At 36.1% G+C, this 20992-nt stretch overlaps 1 protein-coding gene across 1 annotated transcript in view; it reads left to right on the forward strand.

Moving 5' to 3' along the window:
• The window catches only part of ASAP1 (ArfGAP with SH3 domain, ankyrin repeat and PH domain 1), a 141921-nt gene that overhangs the window by 88464 nt on the left and 32465 nt on the right, over positions 1 to 20992 (forward strand). The window contains 12 exon segments of the mRNA XM_084222200.1: positions 138 to 213; positions 977 to 1063; positions 6389 to 6489; positions 6905 to 6974; positions 8131 to 8218; positions 9288 to 9336; positions 12565 to 12728; positions 14262 to 14395; positions 15470 to 15561; positions 16088 to 16274; positions 18656 to 18741; positions 20276 to 20391. Of these exon segments, the coding sequence (XP_084078326.1) occupies positions 138 to 213; positions 977 to 1063; positions 6389 to 6489; positions 6905 to 6974; positions 8131 to 8218; positions 9288 to 9336; positions 12565 to 12728; positions 14262 to 14395; positions 15470 to 15561; positions 16088 to 16274; positions 18656 to 18741; positions 20276 to 20391 (1250 nt within the window).

Below are 20992 nucleotides of genomic sequence, written 5' to 3' on the forward strand. Positions count from 1 at the left end.
AATTATTTTCTTCAGTTTTGACCATGGAAGAAGCTGGATATGTTTTATTGGTTTTGCTGTTTTTCTACACAAGACAATCCACTTTATGTTGTGAACTCTATGCATTCCTGATAAATCAAAGTTATTTTTCATTCCAGTTTCTTCCAAGATGGCTTGAAAACAGCTGATAAACTTAAACAATATATTGAAAAGTTGGCTGCTGACTTATATAATGTAAGTTTACTTACAAGTAACTTTATATCTGAAAATTAAAATATTTTGTTTATATAAGTACATTTTAAATATAACTAAAAGGATGTATATTTAATTTACATCTTATAAATGAAAAGTGTGTTACTTGAAACTCAACATGGCTAGGTGAAGAAAAGACCTCTTGTCTGTTAAACTTCATATGCAATTTTTAGAGCTATTAGGAAAAGTAGCTTTCATTCTACTATTAATTCAATCATACATTAAGATAAAACTACTTTTAAGTGTGAATATTGGAATCAGCTTATATTATTAGCATTCATTTTAGTACCATTTTCACTTTTTAAACCAAACTACTTAATGATAGCGCCAGGGTTTTAAAATGAATTAATTGTGATATTTATTGAAGAAAAGCAATAACACGGAATCAAAGATCACTTGTCACCCAAGTGTTTTTGTATTCCATAATCAGAATTACAGTAATCCCATTTGCTAATTTAATTTGTTGCTAAATTAAAAAGCCTTTTCATTCATTGGGTAATTTGTCAAATTTATTTGACTTATTTTAATATTTCAGAGGATAATTTAGTTGCATTAGCTATAGTAAGCCATGACAATATAACAGAATAAACAGTGCATGTCAAGTTATACATTCATTTTAATTTGCTTTTCAAGCAGTAAATGCATAGACAGTGAAGATATAAGAATGAATGGTATATTAAAATGCATAAAACATTAAAATAAAGGTTGCATCCAGCAAGCATATAATGGCAATCTCTTTCTATAGATAAAGCAGACACAAGATGAAGAAAAGAAACAACTTACAGCTCTTAGAGATTTGATAAAATCTTCTCTGCAGCTTGATCAGAAGGAGGTAAATAATTTAGACATGTTATTCTTGGAGATAATCTAAATTTGTGACTTTTATATTCAGAAATTGGTTTAATTAATGTTAAATTTGTGCAGTTATTGGCTGAGAAGAGTTGGACTTTCAACATCATAGCAAAACTGATATTTACAATGCTCAATTACATATCAACAAACAATGTTTTTACATTCATTTTCTGTTTCCATTTTATGTACAAAGAATATTCCCCAGAATACCCTCCCATTAGTAGCTTGACTGGCTTGGAAGTCATTGAATTTGTTGCAGTTGCTTTTTGAAGAAGTGTAAATCATCAGCTTATGTTACAGCTGTGCTTTTCCCACCATGGCTGCATCTTGTTTGGAAAAATCTTTCTGCTTTTATTTGTTTTGAACTTTTAGATCTACTTACCCTTTTCAGGATCTGAGTGTGTGTGTGTGAATTTATGATATCCTCACTAGATACTTTTTTATTCTTTTTTTTTTTTTCCATTTTTCCATATCAAACCTTACATTGATTTGCTTTTTGGCCAGAGGAGGTGTGTAAGTTTGGTCATCTGTAAAGCTGTAACCATATCATCCTGTTTCTGAATCTTCATGGTGAGCTCACAGATCTTATTCTTCACTCTGCATCACTTGGCATTTTTTTATGCTGATCTTCACCTGTCATTTGTTGTCAAGCTACTCACTGTTTTTGAGTTCCTGAGAAATTCTTCAGTGAGCCTTTCTTGGGTATCCTGAATAATTTAATAGCATCTAACAAAAGTTGACAGTTTACTGTTCACCCTTTTCCATATTGTTTGTGTTAGACACCATATGTGCTGGCACAACTTTCTGTGACACTCATCGGGCCCTTTCATGCTTTTAAGCTGTTAGGTCACCTGAGGACTTATCCTCCTGTCCTGTGGCAATGTTGATTCTTTCCCTTTCATAAGGAAGAATTGAAAGTGGGAAGAAGTGCCCATTGAAAGTCCAGGTACACTGCCTCAGTCATCATTTACTTGCTGATTCTTCCAGGAAACTCCAGGAATTTTTTGTACACAACCTCTCTGTTCAAAAGCTGCCTTGATTTTCCAGTGTACGTAATAATAAATATACTCTTCAAAGTAGTTTTCATTAATCTTCCTTCTGTGCTGTAAAGCTAAAAAATCTTTTAATTTCCTGGAATTCTTTTGAAACTTTTGAAAAACAGGACAAATAATAGATGCAAATATTTTCATGGGCTGTCACATAATTCTGTAGATAGCCCATTGTGATCATGGCCACTGTGTGTAGATGTGTGGCTCGAAGTTAGTAAATTAACTAATATGGAGTCCCAGTTGATAAGGAGTGATGGATGAGTAATTCCTTGCAGTGCTGGTTTTTTTCCTTATGAATGCTTGCTTACACATGCTTGCATGACATTGGTGTACATCATATAGCAAACAAACCTTGGCCAGGAGGCTGTTCCTCTTCCTGCATCTCTAATCCCACCATTCAGAAGGACAGCACAGACTTACAATGCACTCTACATGTTTTTTACAATTTCTTTCATGGCACAAATGCTGACAGAAGTACCTTTGAATAGATCTCAATCTCTTTGATAGGGCACCTTTGAATAGACCCCAATTTACTGTAAAAGCTGTCAGCTCTGTCTAGTACTCAGTTTTCCCTTAGCTCACACTTTGCAGTCTTTCCTGATTCTCAATTTGTTTTTTTTTTTCCCTTCCATCTCCAATGTGCACATGGACTTACCAGATCTCTTCCATGGCACTTACAGAGCTTTCTATACAAGCATTACATTTGTCATCTCCCCATTATATAAATCACTCTGAGCATATTTCCTGCTCATTCTTCATCGGGAATTGGTTCCCAACACACAGAGCAGCAAGACTTTCTCTCCTCTCATGTATCTTTTCTTCTACAAGCTGATTTGGGAAGCAAGGAAAAACATCTGCTCTCCTGGGTGCTGCATATGTTGTTGAGTTCATGCTTCTTGACAATCAGCCAGTTCTTGGAAATAAAGCAGGACAAATGGGTGGATGTTCTTCAGCAATGTATTGTGCATTCATGGCTGCATATGATGCAGTTCATACAAGTCAAGTTTCAAAATTGCTTATAGATTGTTATGAGGCAGAGTAACAAGTGAAATATAATGTTTGGATTTTTGGTTACCTATTTCCTGGATGTACAGTAAAAATATATATAGAGTAAAAAACCCTCATCTAAAATACATAAGTAAATTTATAAGTAAATTTATAAGTAAATATATAAGTAAATTTAAATGTGAAGTCAAATTTTGAAACTTGAATATATGTTGAAATAAAGAACCTTCACAGGCATCACCAAAATAAACTGTGCAACTGTTCTGATTGTAACTACAGTCTGGAGAAATTCTAGGACTCTTGAAAAACTCTGTGTATGTGTATATATGTGTAATATATGTATATAAAGTTATAAATGTAAAAAAGAAAGTCTTTGTTTTGAAGAGAATTGAAGTTGTGTCTTAGAAGAAAAAGGAGCAGTATTGTGATTCTCAGATATCCAGGGAAACCACAGGAGAGAAATGGAGAAATGCTGTAATGAAACAAGCTGCTTTTTTTGATAAAAGAACCATTTGATCACATTGATGTTCAAGTTTCTGTCTCAAAATCAACATGAGGACTTTCAGTCATGAGATTCTGCTACATGACATGAGTGAGAGTGTAACGATGCCGGCAGAAATTGAGGAGCTTGATAAAACAATGTATTACTTAGGTATTCAGTGTTTACTCCTGAAGCAGCATGTCAGCATTCATTACTCCTTGGTTAAGAGACAGCAAAGCCTGATGTGGCCTGAGTTTTCACCAGTCAGCTTCCATCACTGTGTGTATCCAAATCTTCAAGTACATAAAGCTGGGCTTCATTATTGTGACAGATGGCCTGGTGGATTATGATTAGGTATACATTTCCCCACTTATATTAGTGCACTATAATCTCATTGATGGAAAATTGATGGATTAATGGAATTATTGAAGAACAGTAAATGAATGGGATTTTCTCCAGGGGATTTGTAAAAAATGAGAAATATTCTTATTAAACATTGCTTTGGCAGGGAAGCAGTTTGAAATAATAAAATCAAGGCCCTAGTTGTTGATAATAAACAGTTTTTTTGATGGAGGGAAGGAAATTGAAACTAGTGATTCCTGTCCAAATTGTATATTCTGCCACTTTTAACCTCTTTGGAGCTGCTGTGAGAGAAGTGAGACATCCTGACATTCTTGAGGTCTCATAATGCAGCTCCTTTTCCACTGTCGCACTTGTTCAAGGTGTTTATTTAGCATTATGGGCATCTCTAATGACCTTGCACATTTTTGTGGCATTACCTGTCCTTTCATCAGTGAGAAAAGTATTACTGTAATTACTGCAATTCCCTGCTTCCTGGAGAAGCACATCTTGAGCATGTTTGAATCCTGGGCTGGGTAGCAGTGCCAGTGCTGCAGCTGCATTGCAGGAAGTACCATTGACATTGGCCCTGTCACAGGCAGTGTCTCTTGTAGCCACTGTTGTGCTCTCCTCATGTCAAGCTGGGGCACATTCTGCTACCTTGTGCAAGCGTTATCAAATTTTGGAAAATTATTGTGGTTTATGGCTTTTGGAAGAAGTATTTCTGTGAATACTAGTGTACTTTTAATTGTGTAAAGCATCTGATCTGGTGTGTTACAAAATGCTCGTATCCTAAGCTTCAATTTTAAAAGAAACTGAGCCTCTAATACAGGCTTCTGTTCCCTCTTTTTGTCTATTAATTATTGCTGCAAAGGTAACTTAACAGCATTAAAGTGAATATAGCTAATTTTTGGAATCATGTTTTGTGTCTGTTTCATCAATTATTTCTTTATATTTTGATTTATTTCCCCAAATCTCCATCTCATGTACTACTTGCAACAAGAACTATATCTCATTATGGTCTTTCCTGTGCTAATACCAGCAGGATTAATTCCCTAATTCCCATGGGGATTTGAAATTTGCTTTTAAAAAACAAGCTGCTGAATGTGGTGGTGTGAGCACTGCTGGCAGCACCCAGCTTGCAGGAGCCTCTGTGCTTCTTCCAGTCACAACTGCCAGTTTTACCAAAGCACTTCTTGTAAACTCTGTGGCAAACTTGTTACAAAATGCAAATCAATTGTAAATGCTCTGGATAAACCAAGAGGGAGTAATCTTCAATATATATGGCTTGTGGTAGTAAGAAACTCTGCTTTAGAGAGGAAAGCTTATTGAGAAGGGAATAATTGAACTTCCCATTCTTTTCAATTTTTTTTATTTTTTTGGTGGGATGTTTTGCAGGTTATTGTTTCACAGCTATATTCAAAAACAAATTGATGTGCCCTTAAATACAGCTTTTTGCATATACTTGCAAAAATTAAAAGTTAACTTTGGACCTGATCTTTTTTCAATGGAAATTCAGAACTAGCTCCTGTTGTGGAGGACACAATATAACTATAATATTAGGCGATTTAAAGATTACAAAGATTGGAAGATGTATTAAAATTTGATCCTGCAGTCCTCGTAGTTGTTTTGTGAAGCTGATGTCAAATGTGCCAGGTTGCCTGGAATTTTGTTACGGTATTTAGTTACTGGATGAGACAAAACACCAGTGCCTTCTCTCTGTTAGTGTCTTTAGAAAGGGGAAACATTGTTTTAACAATGGGGGCTATGAAATTTATGTTCAAGGAACATTTTTTTTTAAATGAATAATAATTCTTGTTTCAAATTATTTGCTTTCTCTTTCCTCTATTGCTTTTGCCTTTCGTGATCGAAGTCTAGGAGAGTAAGTCTATGTTTTAATGAATTTGGGGGATTTTTTTTCTGATGTGCTTGTAACAAGTTAATCCATTTCACTTAATTGTTTCACTAGATCAGGCCAAAAGTTATTTCAGCTGACTTCATCCACTAAAACTCATGAATTATAAATATATTTTATTTGAAAAAAAATTATTATAATTTGTCTTTCTTTATACATGTGTTTCTATATATAGATGCATGCTATATTCTGTTGTTTTCTTTTTTATATCTTTGCCTTTTGCTTATAAGATTTTGCAATATTAAATATCTGTATTCTCAAAGTCTTTGTTTTGAGATGTTTTTTTGCCTCAAAGGCCTAATGTATTAATTAAATCTTGAACATGCATCTAGTTCAAGATTACGTGTTGTAAACACAAGCTCTCCTATGAATGCAAAACATGCAGTAGGAGTTTTCCTTTTTTAATCCTTATGAATTTGTGATGTTGTAGAGAAGAAAAAATAAAATAGGCTTAAAGGTTGGGAAAGTTTACTGTGCACATCAGGAGAATGTTAATGTTGTGTTTTCCTTTTCCAGGATTCACAGAGCAGGCAAGGAGGGTACAGTATGCATCAGCTTCAGGGGAATAAGGAATATGGCAGTGAGAAGAAAGGTTATCTTTTAAAGAAGAGTGATGGGTATGTTCTGGTAGCACATAATAGTGAAATCTTCTGCTATGTTCAGGCTCTAATTTTGATAGCTTTCTACTGTGGGTGCTTCCAGCATATTCCCCTAATGCACCTGCCACAAGTACTTGTGAGTTCCAAAGTTCAAGCCTGAACACAGAACTCAATTTAATGTAGCAAGTATGAAAAGTATGACAAGCAAGCATAAAAAACTAGTCATAGTTAAAAGAAAGCTATTGTCTTTATAATTCTCTAAAAGATGATTAAGATTTTTCACAAATCTCCAAGTTTCTTTTGATGAAGTATTTAGTAAAATTTTGACTGCATCTGTTTGTTTTTTAAAGCTAATTGTCCCAAAATGATAATGATATTTACGAGTTTTGAAGTCACATCTAGTTACTAAAATTGATATGATATTCTTATGTAGGTTAAGGAAAGTATGGCAAAGAAGGAAGTGCACTGTTAAAAATGGAATTCTTACCATCTCACATGCAACGGTAAGTTATTTTTATACCTTTAGATGAAAACAATAAGTAGCATTATCCTTTCCTGGTGAATCTGTTGTTGCTAATATGCTGTTGCAAAAAGGATGTTACTGCAGCTTCTGACTGTTGAAGTTTTGTGAAACTCTAGCTTATGAAATGAATTTATCAGTAATTTAATGAGAAAATGGCAAACGTATTGAACAGACATCTCAATACTTTGGAAGGATTTGCTTTAAGGATTGTCATGGCATATATGTGAGCCACATAATTTAGGAACTTGGGAAGTATTTGATATTAGGTTAGAGTCTGACCGATGAGTGAATGTGTTTAGTATTTTGAGTGCTTTCAATTAAAAGTTTGGAATGCTGGGAATTTTTGTCCACAGTGAGTTCTTGGAATTGGGCACATATCTGCAGAATTTTCCTAGGAATGCTCAGTCATGAGGTAGCACCAAGGTGATCATGGGGGAGACAGTGCTAAAACTGTGTAACACTGTAAAACAGTGCTGAAGTGTAACACAAACTTGTTGGAAACAAGCACAGGAGTTGCTCTTGTTAAAGGAGATTGTCCCATTTCCTCACCTCTTTTCCCCCTTTGCCCCAAATTCCCCTGACAGCCCTCAATTTCTAAAGCTTACTCCTGTATAAACCCCAAATTCTTTAAAGAGACATTTAGTTACCATGTCTTAAGTGATTTAATTACAGCACAGAATATTGCTATTGGTATTAATCCTGAGTTGTGAAACTCCAGATCGTCAGCTTTCTACTTCCATTTTAAAGTTTTAGGATTATGTCTTTGATATATTTTATTTAAAATGGGAGGAAACTTGGAACATGGGCATGCTGTAATGAAAAACTGCATTGTAGTTTTGCCCTTGTTGAATAAATGCAATTAAAAACTATTAACATTAGCATATTGTAAATTTAAGGTTTTTCTTTTCATCCCTCTCAGATAAAGTGAGATCATGAAGATTTTAATTTTGTTTAGATTTAGCAATGTGTCCCTTTTGAGAGACCAAATCCCACCAGGTGATGCTGGTCTCCAGCTTTTTGAGGATGGATATGAGTGCATGGCCAAGCTTTAAGTAATATCATACATTCCCACTCCCAGAAAGGGAAAATAATCCTAAATCAATAAATTTTTAAAATAAAATAAATTTTCTTTTTAGTCCAACAGGCAACCAGCTAAACTGAATTTATTGACCTGCCAGGTGAAGCCAAATGCTGAAGATAAGAAGTCCTTTGATCTGATATCACGTATGTAGCAGCTTTAGTACCATCTTGTGTTATTGGGGTTTCTGAAAATGTCATTGCAAGATGCTTTGAGTAGAGCACAAGGTTAGAGCTTGAAGTTCAGGTCTGTATCCAGGCCTATGACTGTTCAGAGACTCTATTTCTGATGATGAGCAAATGGATGTAGAACCTTTCTCTGTGTAGATGTGGCTTAAATACTGTTTGTTTGTGACAAGCCTTGAAATGCAATATATGTGCTGCTCCTTAAGTTGAGAGAGATGTTTAACAGCTTTGTGGAGCATGTGTTATCTGTATCCACCAGGAAAGGGGAAAGACCTTTGGCTTTATCCTGCTTTTTAGTCATTGTTCTGCTTTTTGAGTGCTATTTGAGGGAATGAGGAAGACAAGGAGACCTAATTTCTTTCTCTTTTTTCCTACATTAAAATATTTTTCTCTTTGTTTGAAAACTGGTAGTGCCTTTTCCTCTCAGCAATAAAGTTCCTGTGGTTCCCCTTCTTCCTATTTTGGTCTTGTACAGTAGGTGTTTGTATCCAGTCTGGTTTTAAAAACTCTTTAGATGAGTCAACTTAGTGTTTTCAGACTTCACATACAGACTAATAACCAAGAAACAGTTCCAACATTCTATATTGAAAAGGACAGTCTAGGAAACCTTTGATTGTGGGAGATAATAGCCACTTTAAGTCTTCATCTGTTGTTTGTAAAACAATTTTCTTGACTCAACTGAAGAGAAAAACTATATAAAAGGAACAAATTAATTTTTCCCTCTTCTCCTAATTATATTTCAGTTTTGACTTCTGAAAGGGTAAAATTTGATCCACGTGTTTATTTTTCTTTATTATTTCAAAACTTAAGACTTTTAAAACACATAAAATTGGTGTGAATCAAAATTTACAGTTTCATCTTCCTTTTTTTTTTTAATTGTTACCTATAGCTGTGAATCAAGGATTAATGATGCATTTTAAGAGAAATTGCTCTTGAAGGCTTTAGCTGCCAAATAGCTTTTAGTACCCACTATGTAGACACATTGACTTTTATCATGTGCCACGTGAAAAGATGTATTTCTTTCTTTCAGATAACAGAACTTACCACTTTCAAGCAGAAGATGAGCAGGAATACGTAGCGTAAGAGTGTTCACATTTTTTTCAAGTCTATTTTGCCAATAGAGATGTGTAAAATCACGCATAAAATCAGTGGAAATAATTTTCTTAGCTAATGCATAAGTAGTGCCTACTGTGTCTTTTTTTCTGCTGTTATGAATCTGTAAATGTAAACTATTTTGTGTCACACTACAGAGCTCCTTTAAAACCTAGTGATGTTAAAACTGAAACTAAACCAAACCCAACTAACCAAAACCCCAATTACATTGTTCATCCTGCCAGTACCTGGTTTGTGTGGGATGATATTGTCCATCAGATTATTAGGATTCAAATGAAATATTTTTGAATTGTTCTCAAATCTTCCCTGTCAATCCTGTTCTGCAGTTGCTTCTTTTCCTCTTGCTCCTACTTCTTCCTTGAAAGTAAACATAATAAGTAGATAGAAGATCTCCATATGACACATAGAAAATATCTATAGGCAGTACATTTTTTCTTCTGAGGCCTAGAAATAAATGGCAAAGCACATCTCTTGAGATTTGTACTTCAGAATCCAGGAGCTTGCTTCATTTAATGCATGCTTCCAATTAGATTATTTCCTTTTAAACAGTCTTTCTTCCTACTGCATCAGAATTATTTCCTGAGAACCACATACCACTGCTTTTTCCTTCTGTGTCACCAGATGTGTGTTGCACATGTAGTCTAATGTTCAACACCCAAAAGTGCAAGGAATAACGTTACTACTGAAGAGGATAGCAAAGGCTACCTCATTTTCTTCATTAAATATCTACATTCTAGTGAAAGACTGTGTTGCTCCATGTGTACTGTAAAGGTACAGGGGATGTTTGTAGGGTGTTTAACTTGTTTGGTAGTGTTGGGTGGCAGTGGCATTGACAGCTCAGTCTTGGGAGTCATGGGTGAAATAAAAGGACTGGAGAATTGTTTGTTGTGCAGCTATTTCTTTCTGGGCTTCCACAGCTTTATGTTGGCTCTTACAGTGCAAAGCTGACTTGCCAGACATGATTACTGCATTCATCCTGGAACTTAATTATTCCAGTAATTTTCTTAGTCAAGAAGAAAATATTGTTATTTCTTATGAGTCATAAGTTTTTGGTACTCTGCCATAAATTAATTTTTACTGTATTAGTTGGTTTAGTAGCTGGTTTGTTTGGGTTTTTTTGTCTTAACACATGAACAAGGTAGGGGAAAAATAAATAAGCAGTGTCCTTATTTTGAGAGGCAGATAAATAAATTTAGTTTAGCAGGCTGCCTGTTGGACTGTTTTGAAATTCCAGGCTGGTTTTATTTCCTATTAGAAGCACTGAAATTTTGTCTATCACTCTAAAGTCATTGTTTATTTTTGAGTGTGCCAGGAAGGCCTGGTGACCAACTGGGCACTTCTTGATAAGCAGCACCAGTCATTCAGAGATGTCTGTCCTTGTGCTTGTGGGGGAAGAGCTGCCACTGTGCTGCCTCTTGCTCTCACTCATGGGTGCCCCAGTCCTGGACAGAGGGTTCCTTCTCCCTGAGCAAACACAACCAAAATAATGATTGCTCCGACAGTTTAGGTACTCATAATAAGGAAGTCTATATCAACTAACAGCTGGCTCAGTTGTGTTATGTTTGTTTTAATTGCATCTAATAATTTTTAATTGTTACTGCTCAGTTGAGTTTTATTCAAATTCTGCCTTTTTAACAAACTAATCAAATTTTAATTCTAAAAAAATTATAAAAAATGTCAGAATAATTGTTGTTTGTCTCAGTTTAATTATTATTTTACTCTCTGTATTTAACCAAACATTGTTATAATATTAGAAACAAGACACCATTGCCTCTTATTTTATTAATAACATTGAATTTCATCATTAATATTGCAGAAGAATGCCCTCTAGTGTGGGTTCTTCTCATGTAATGAGAAAGGTTTATGTACCTTCATTGTTGTCAGCATGTAAACTTTGGAGCAAATTTGTGCTCCAAGACTTTCAATTTCTCTTTTATTCTTAAGGCTGATTTTCAAAAATTTTAAAGCATTTTAGGCACTACTTCCTAGATTATTTTATGCACATAAAAAGTTTTTTAAAGTGTGCATGAAGTATATAATATGGAATGCCCATATATTAATTCAGGCTCTGAATCTGTGTTCCAAGACTGCACACATAAATTTCCCTCTGAAATCCTTTGAAGCTAATCTTTTCATTGTTATTTCAGTGAGACATTATGAATTTCAATCTGAAGTTCTCTTAGTTTGTTTAGATGACCATAACCAGTTCTGCATATTTCGGAAAAGCGATGATTGCAGAATATTGTAATCATGAAATGCATCGAGGACACTGCCAATGTATGACATTTCTGCATTAAAAAAAAAAAATTAAAATATTTGCAGTAGATCTAAAATAATCTAAAATCACTTTACTTCTGAGGATTTCTTTTTAACTTGCTCTTTTTTCTTAATTGGCAACACTGCATCTGCAATGTGCTTGGTCCTTAGTGGAACTGCTTTCCCCTCCTTACTTCCACATGGAGCACAGCAGCTGCTGAGAAGGGGTTTTGTTTGTTTTTAATTAAAACTTTATGTGTAAGCAACAACTTGCAGAGGGATTGGGAGGGGAGGAAGTATTGCCTGAGATACCATTAAAGAGTCTTGATTTGTTGCACTCAGTTGTTGCTACTAAAGTTTCATTTTGGCTCTTGGTACCGTTACTCTCCTGTCCTCCTTCACCTCTTGGTTGCCATGGCAGTTGTCACTAATTTGGGCTTTACAGTCTGACTCTGATTAGTGCTCAAAAATTTGTATTTAAAAGGCAACTAGACATCAACACATGCACCAGGGTGCTTGCTGTTTCCTCTGTGAAGAGAAAGAGGCACACTGGAGAAAGCAAAGGTTATCATTTTCTCCAGGAAGGAGACTTCAGGAAGATTTTGGGCACCTTTTAAAGTAGTTAAATTTGCAGGAGTTTAATTGCCCCTTTTGTCTTCCATAACTTCTGCTTATTTGAGGAACCTGAGAACTTGGCTTTAAAATTGTTCACCAAAGGGATGTTACAATTAAGACTATTTCTCTCTTCTCATTCTTACTTATCTCTTTTCAAATCTTTCCTTTTCATCTCTCGCTTCTCCCCCTCCTCATTCTCTCCCACAATATAGTCGTTCCCTGTAGTCCTACTAATATTTTGTTCCTGGTGAGGTTTCTACAGTTTATAGATTAACATGTATTTGCAAATGCAGATCTTCATTAAGGTCTTTATCTTGTGCTAGATGGATATCAGTATTGACTAACAGCAAAGAAGAAGCGTTAAATATGGCATTCCGTGGAGAGCAGAGCACAGGTGAAAACAGTTTAGAGGATCTGACAAAAGCCATTATTGATGACATTCAGAGATTACCCGGCAATGAAGTCTGTTGTGATTGTGGCTCACCAGGTATCTCCATTTGTTCATGTCATCAGCTTCTTGTTGGGAGCAAAGTTATTTCTTCAAAAAGTGTTTGTAGAGTGCAAACGCATTTTCTAAGTGATGTTTCTCAGTCTTCAACCTGTTTTTAAAAGAACAACTATGACTTTCCTTCATTAGTTCCATTTAATTCACTAAAATATTTTTGTGTGTTGTCTGTGCTTACTTCCAGCAGTTCAAGCCCCTCTGGAGTTTGAACTGTTCTTGTTGCACTGTGTCTAGATGCTTGTTGCACTTGAATGGAAGTTGCTTGGCATCACTGATCCTGTGCATGCTACTAAGTAGAAGTGAGTAATATTTAGACAATGATTGTGGAAAAATTGACCTGGCCAGGATCTTGCTCTGAGGCTTTATCTTGGCATGAGACTACAGGAATTGCAGCATCGTTTTCAGAGGTGGAATAAATAGTCTTGTGCAAAGAATGAGACCCAGAGTTGAAATCCTATCAGATAATATCTTCAGAAGTGCAGAGTTACAGGTCAGGTATGTGGCACTCAGAGCTTGAGAAGGGGCAGCTGGTCAGCAGGACTGAGCTGGTGTGGGACCTGTGGGAGCTGGCAGCTGTTGCAGCTTTCTCATCAAAGGGACACTTCAAGAAGGTGATGCTCATTTGGAACTGAGTAGCTTGTGTGTATCTTGCAGATGCTTGCTGATGCAGAACTGATCCAAATTGAAATAGCTAGATGCAGTTACAAACTGGGATATAATTATGTCAAATCCTGGAACCAGTTCATTCAAGTATTTCATTTTGTAAAGCTATAGAAACTTCAGATTACAGTTCTCATTCATTTTTTAATTTGTAGTAAAATTTTAAGCTTCACCTCTGTACTCCAGCTTGCTGCTTTAAAACTCTTGCCTTAATGCTTCAGCAGTTACTATTTAAAGTCAAGGAAGTGATTAATTTGTGCACAAAGTATGTCTGAAGCTTTTTCTTTTCCTTAAAAACTGGTCATGCTTCTTATGTAGCATTCGTAGTATAAAATCTATTCTAAGATTACATGCAGATCTCCTCCATGACAGTATTTTTAAAGTTTTCTTTTTCCTGGACTAGCCAGCATTCCTCAAATTTTCTACAACATGCTGCTGCTTTACATACTGGAAAGCACTATGATTAATCTTTTATAAAGGACTATTTAAAGTTTAAGAAGTAAATTTTCAAACTTCAGAGGTTGTCAAATTTAGGAGATCTGTTACTTTTAAAAACAGGAAGTAATTTGTACAGAAAACAAATATGAAATGTATTGAAATTCATTCATTCAGTATGAATGAAAAAGTCTAAGTTAAATGCCTTTGGGTGTGTTCCTAAATCTGAAAAACTGCGTTCCATTGGTAGCAATTTGTGGTTAAATTTGAACTAGAGTATGGAGAAAAGTATGTAATGTTCTTAGTTTATTTTCATTCTTTGAAACATTAAATAAGGAATCATTTCAGAATACATCTCTTACCACCATTGCAAACCTTTTCTTGGACTTTTGTTAAATACTTTGTTTTCCAATTGTGTAGATCCAACATGGCTTTCAACTAATTTGGGCATTTTAACCTGTATTGAGTGTTCTGGAATACACAGAGAAATGGGTGTCCATATTTCTCGAATCCAGTCTTTGGAATTAGACAAATTAGGAACCTCTGAACTCTTGGTAAGTTTCTTTAATTTATATTGGGTTTTTTAGTCAAATATTGATATATATGGAGGAAGCACCAAAATGTACAAGTTACTGTTAATCTTTTTCAAGGAATGTGTTTTTGCAGAATTTTTTATTCCTATTTCTGTAGATATTTTACAGGTGCATGGTTATATAATATTATATATTATTGGTGCTCTTGTCACTTCTCCTTTCATGTCCTGAGGTGTTGCAGAATGAGTATTGACGCCCATTGTAATTAGTGCCATCAGAATTTTGCTCTCAATAGCTGATCTTCACCCAAAATCACAGCAGTCTAAAAGCTCATGTGATTTAAAACATGAAGCTAATTTGGCTTGGCGAGGGACAATTACTGTTGCTAATTCTGAAAGAAAAGTATTGGAGGAATCTTAATTTGATGGATGAAATCATGTAGTATTGAAGTTATTAAAGGAATATAATGTGGAAGTACCCAAAAAAAAACAAAGGGAAAAAAAAAAAAACCAAAGGAAAAATATAAAGAAGTCAAAAAGAAACAGTTGCAGTAGTTTTATCTAACTAGCTGTGTTTGGCCTGAAAGAAGAAACTTGTTACAGAAATTTTGTAAAGGAAAATTGAGAGAAAATGTAAGGCAGATCTGGATTTGGATATAGGTTCAACTTTATCACTTTCTCTCTTCATAAAATATAGAGGGTTTTTTGCAAAGTTACTAGTAATCTAAATCAAATGTTACTAAGTGTGATCTTCAGTAGGACTGAGCTTCTCTCCCAAAGCAGCTTCCTGCTCAGTGTCGCAACACCATTTCACTGTTCATGCTGCTGGTTCCTCTTTCTGGTTTCATGTTGGAACGCGGACTGTCTTGAAATGCAAATAATTTTGTTACTGTGAAGTCTATTGTACAAGTTCTGGCATAATAGAAGCCTTTTCTTTCTTTTTAATTGCTCTGTATCTGCATGTAATCATTAATTTTTCAGTCCTGTGTTTTCATCTTTTATAAATAGTGTGGAAGATGCACATTAATAGTCCTGTTGTTAGGTTGCTGTTAGACCCTGAAAGTCCTCACTCTATTTATTCTTTTTCTTATCTCAGCTGGCCAAGAATGTAGGAAATACTAGTTTTAATGATATTATGGAAGGGAACTTACCTAGTCCTTCACCTAAACCCAGTCCATCAAGTGATATGTAAGTACTGACTCTTTAAACTCCTAAGTTTTCTGTAGAATATGTCTGTGGTGTAAGGTGTCTTAAACAGTAACCAAGCCAGGGAAAGGCATGGATGGCTGAACTGGAGGTTTTCATTCCCACTGTGGAGCTTCTTAGAAGTTCAGTCTTCCCTGTGTAGAAAACTCTTTGTTTGGGTTTCAAGGTGCATTATTTGACTCCTGAATGGTTTTGAGTTTTGTAGTAAACCCTCAGATGATAAACAGAGAGGACTAAATGACACTAGCTCTGCTTTTTCTTTGGTCTTAGTCTTTACAGTCAGAGTAATTTTTGTATATAACAAGACAGGATAAAATTGACAATGTTCCATGTTTGGGGCTTGTTTGCAAGCAAGACATGCCTTATAACAATAAATAACACACTTTTTATCAGGTAGTTTTCTTCTTCCCTTCTCAGCTTCCAAGTTAGACAAGGTGATTTTAAATTATAATCATTGACCCATTTTTCTAAAAATTTCTAAAGGAAGCTCTATTTTCACACCCCGCAGGACTGCACGTAAAGAATATATCACTGCTAAATATGTAGATCATAAGTTCTCTAGGAAGACTTGTGCATCTGCAGCAGCTAAACTGAGTGAATTACTTGAGGCTGTCAAATCCAGGGATTTGCTTGCACTAATTCAAGTCTATGCAGAGGGGGTAGAGCTAATGGAGCCACTGTTGGAGCCTGGACAGGTAAGCTGATCAGGTAAACAATTACTATTTTAAATCATGTGTACTTGTAAAATGCCCAGGATCTGGGGCTGTTGCTTTAGATGATAAAACAAAAGAAATGACAGATAAAACTGATGGGGTTTTTCTTCCTTTCCCAAATGTTGCATCCTTGTGGGGAGGAAGAAGAACACTTTATTTTTCATCATCAGTTGGTCTGAAGGAGTGTGAAATGCAGTAGTGATATTATACACTGTTTTGGTGCCACTATAGTGTGCTGAAAAGCACCTGCTCTGCAGTTTGTCGCTTTTAGAAAAGTCCCAAAGAACAGATTTGATAGCCCAGGGTCACCTGGTACCACATTCAGTATCATGCCTGCTTTTAAAATAGTGGCTGAAAAAACACATTACTGTGTGTCTGCAAGTCTCTGTTCACTGTAGACAAGGAAAGAATAAATCTGATGACTTCACAGCTACTGATGAGACATTTACAGAAGCACAGTTTCTTTCAACCTGGATTCTTTTGTGTTGTGTGTGTATCAAGTTATGAGTACCTGATCTTCCTTCTGAAATCAGTAACAGTTTTTGGAAAAATCAGTCCAGGTTGACCTTAATTAGCCATGGGCAAATGTTAATCATGAGCAAAGTAACTTCTTTTTATTGATAATAGCTAACTGATGCCACGTAACCACTTGCTCAGCAATGTTTTCTCCCAGCCTGGAGACTGTTTTCATTCTCCCAGCCAGAGAATGTTTTCAACAAGTTGTGTGAAAATAGCTAAGCTGGCAAAGGAAGGGAACCTATCCAGTGAAAGGGATAAGTTCAGCACCTGAGCTATCACAGAGTGCTTGTCCTGGAAACACATTACAGATTCTCTGACTGCATGGTCAGTTTTCTGTATTTGTCATCCACAGAATTAGCTCCTCAGTCTTCCCAGCTGTTTCAGGCTCTGATATCTAGAAAGGTATGAGCACCAATTGAAATGCAGTTTGCAGTTAGGACATTTATAGCAGCATTCTCCTCTGTAAATTCTCTGATGTTTAATAAAATAATGTTTTTTAATTAGGACTTTAATTCTAAGTTTATATACTGTAATATGCTTTTTAAATTGTCCTTTATGATCAATAGGAGTAATCTAAATTGAGATCTCATTAACTTCTCATGCAATTTTCAAATGGAAATAAACAGCATTTCTGTTTCTTTTTCAATGCATTAATGCATATGATATGTATAGAAAATAAAGAATGGTTCCATTCAAGTTAGACAAGGAGAAACTCTGTATATGGGGGAAATGCCCCATGCACCAATTTTGTGCTGGGAACCACCCAGCTCTGCCTAAAGAGACCTGGGGGTCCTCATGGACACCAAGGTGAACATGGGCCAGCAGGCTGCCCTTGTGGCAGAGGTGACAGTGGCATTCCAGGCAGTGGGGACACATTGCCTGCATGTGAAGGGCAGTGATCCTTCTCTCCACTCAGCACTGGTGAGGCCACAGCTGCAGTGCTGGGTTTGGATCTGGGCTCCCCAAACAAGAGTGACTTGGACATGCTGGAGAGAATGCAGGGAAGGGCCACAAATGTGTCTGGGAGTCTGGGCACCTGGAAGTGCTCAGAGATCTGGGACTGTTCAGCTGTGAGGAGGCTCAGGGGCATCTCATCATTGTATGGAAATACCTGCAGGGAGGGTGGAAAGAAGATGGAGCCCAGTGGTGCCCCGTGATGGGACCAGAGGCTCTGGCACAGACTGGAGCACAGGAGGTGCCCTCTGAACATCAGGAAACCTTTTTGTATTGTGAGAATGACCAAACACTGGCACAGGCTGCCCAGGGATATGGAATCTCTGTCCTTGGAGATATTCCAGAGCCATCTGGACATGGTCCTGAGCAACTGGTCCTCAGTGGCCCTGCTTGGGCTGAGAGATTGATCTACATGACCTTCACAGGTCCTTTCCAACTTCAACTGTCCTGCCAATCTGTAAGAGTTTGAATGTATGTGGGACTTTGATTTTTGTGATGCTGTTTTTGTAGGAAATAATGTTGTGAATTTGCTTGGTGCTCAGCAGGCTGTTGTAAAGCAACAAGTACTGCAAACTTACTCAGTATTGCTTGGCAAGATCCCTTTCAGTTACTGGTAGCTAAAATGGTTAAAGGCTCCTCAGGTAGTTCCATTCAGCTGGGAAAAGTGAAAATTTGGTTTAGGAAAGCTGTGATGTCAGGAAGTGTGATGCCATTTTCCTTTGAAGCATGTGGTGTCTTTTAGAGATAAAAAAGACAATTATCGTTCTCATCATAATTTCCCAATATTTTTAAAAGACTTGTAAAGAGTGAATGAGTTGTATCTCATAGGTCTGATGTACAACCTCTGCAGAAATAAGACAGAAATCTAACTTCTCTTTACATGTGTTTAGGAGCCAGGTGAAACAGCACTTCATTTAGCAGTCCGGACTGCTGACCAAACCTCTCTCCATCTGGTTGACTTCCTTGTACAAAACTGGTATGGATTGCTGAGTTTTCATTCAATTGTACTGACAGTTGTGGATGTTCAGAGTCATCCTGGCAGTGCCTTGGAAAGTGTTTGCTCATCACTTATAATCTTTCTCCTTAGGTTTGTTTCAAAAGAGAATAGTTTAGTACCTTTGAGTTGATCTCTGTGCTCCTGATCAGTAGGGAGAGGGAAAGATGTGTGAATTAAAAGCATTGAAAAGAGTTGCATAAAAATAGGATGAAAGGAAAAAGTCTGTAGTGCATGAGAGAACATTGATTTAGAGCACATGACAACATGAAGCCATGCAAACAAATAGTTCAGTACAGGAGGGATGGCAGGTACATGTTCCAAATACATGACACATGCAAAGGAATTGTAAGAGTAGAAAACAAGGATCTTTCTCAGAAAATTATTAACAGATGCTAGACTGACTTTGAAAAAGGTGTTCCAATAGTTCATAAACTGTATTAAAGCTATTGAGAGCATGAACTTAATAAGTAATTTTCAACATCTAGTTTATTGGCTGAGTTGTTTTTTGTTGTCAAGGGATGTATTCATAGAGGTAAAAAACCTTAATGAAAAGTGTGAATGCTGATTATAGGAGAGTGTTATTAAAGTAACAAATGAAAAATAACATTCCAATATTTTCAAGCTATTTAAGATCATAATTTGAAAAATGTTTTAGAAACCCAAATTACTATTTTCACCTTCATTAAAAGATTTTATATTTTGGATGATTATTTAGATTTTTTTTTTTGTTATGAAGCTTCCTGGTTTCTTCAGACAACTATAACCTTGTGTGTGTTTCTGTCTGCTGTGTGTTTTTTTGTGGCAGTCTCAAATTTAGGAGCATCTTTACAACCCTGTGGGCTCTTACTGTCCAATATGGGTAACGCTGGGAAAAGCTGTCATCCATCTCCTGAGCTTTGCTTTTCTGGTTTATGAAAATATTTTATTGTTCCCAAAATGTCAGTAACAGTTTCTGAAAAACCTGGGTTTGGAAGTTGAAAACTGGATGAAGTACAGTTTTTAAAAAGCCCTGTGAGCCCCTTTGCACATCTGGTTTTTCCCTAACTCAGTGTGTTGTCCTTACATTCCTTCTTACAACTCTCTTGTTCATTCTCACAGCTGCCCTCTTGATAGTTCCTTGACTGCATGGGATTTATTAACCTATTTTAGCTGCATCAGAATTATTCAGATATTTCTACTGGGCTAATTTAGTGCGTTTGAATAAAGAATTACAGTAAAGGGGCAGCTGGCATGACCTTAGAGAGGTCTGACTCTCTGACTTTCACATCTTTAGTTTTTTGAATGAACATCTGTAGATTTTCAGTCCTTTTCAATCACAGTTCAGGTATTTCCAGTGTCCTTGGAAGAATTCTTAGTAGTCTTTGAAAGTAATGTTTGATTTAATTTTTTTGTCCTACTTCATATTTGTCCAGTAGTTTTTATTTATATGGATGCTAGATCTGAAATGAATAGCACAGCTACTTACTATACTCTTCTTGATTGTTTGTTTTTTTGGTTTTTTGGGTTTTTTTAGTGGAAACCTGGACAAACAAACAGCACTGGGTAATACAGTTCTACACTACTGCAGTATATATAATAAGCCTGAGTGTTTGAAATTGCTTTTGAGGGGGAAGCCAACTATTGATGTAGGTAAGTTCATTATTTAAAACCAGGAAATACAGATTTCCTAAAATTACTTCCCATTATTTTAGCCACTTTTGTTTATTTCTCTGTGGTAAGTAAACTTCTAAAATAAAACTGTGGTAGAAAGATGAAGACCTTGTCAACAGCAAGCTTAGAGGAAACATTCAGTTAAGAAATTGAATTCTTAGAAGATAATAGTGACAAAAATTTCTAATATGAAATACTAATGGCAGACCCTAAACAGAGTTCAGAGTTCTGTTTCTGACTAATTTTAAACTGCCTGGAATTTAGGTTCATTGTTTATGCTAGAACTTGTATGTTATAATGCTTTAAATGTCTAATTCCACTCTTAGGGATGTGGGCTTTATGTGCACAGCACTTAATTCTGATAGCAACATTTCTGTTTATATCAATGGCAGCTGGTGCTGTGGTTTCATCCAGCACACCCCAGTCAATGCTGCCACTGATTAGGGAAGGGAGACCATCCAGAGAACAAGAGATTATCCTAACTGAGCAAACAGATATTCTGTTTTCAATTAAACTTTTTGTATGCCCCTATGACAAATGAACCGATACAGGTACAGCAAGTGTTACTCCTGTCTCACAG

The sequence above is a fragment of the Fringilla coelebs genome (genome assembly GCF_963513975.1).
Source record: "Fringilla coelebs genome assembly, chromosome: 1".
In the NCBI taxonomy this organism is placed as follows: domain Eukaryota; kingdom Metazoa; phylum Chordata; class Aves; order Passeriformes; family Fringillidae; genus Fringilla; species Fringilla coelebs.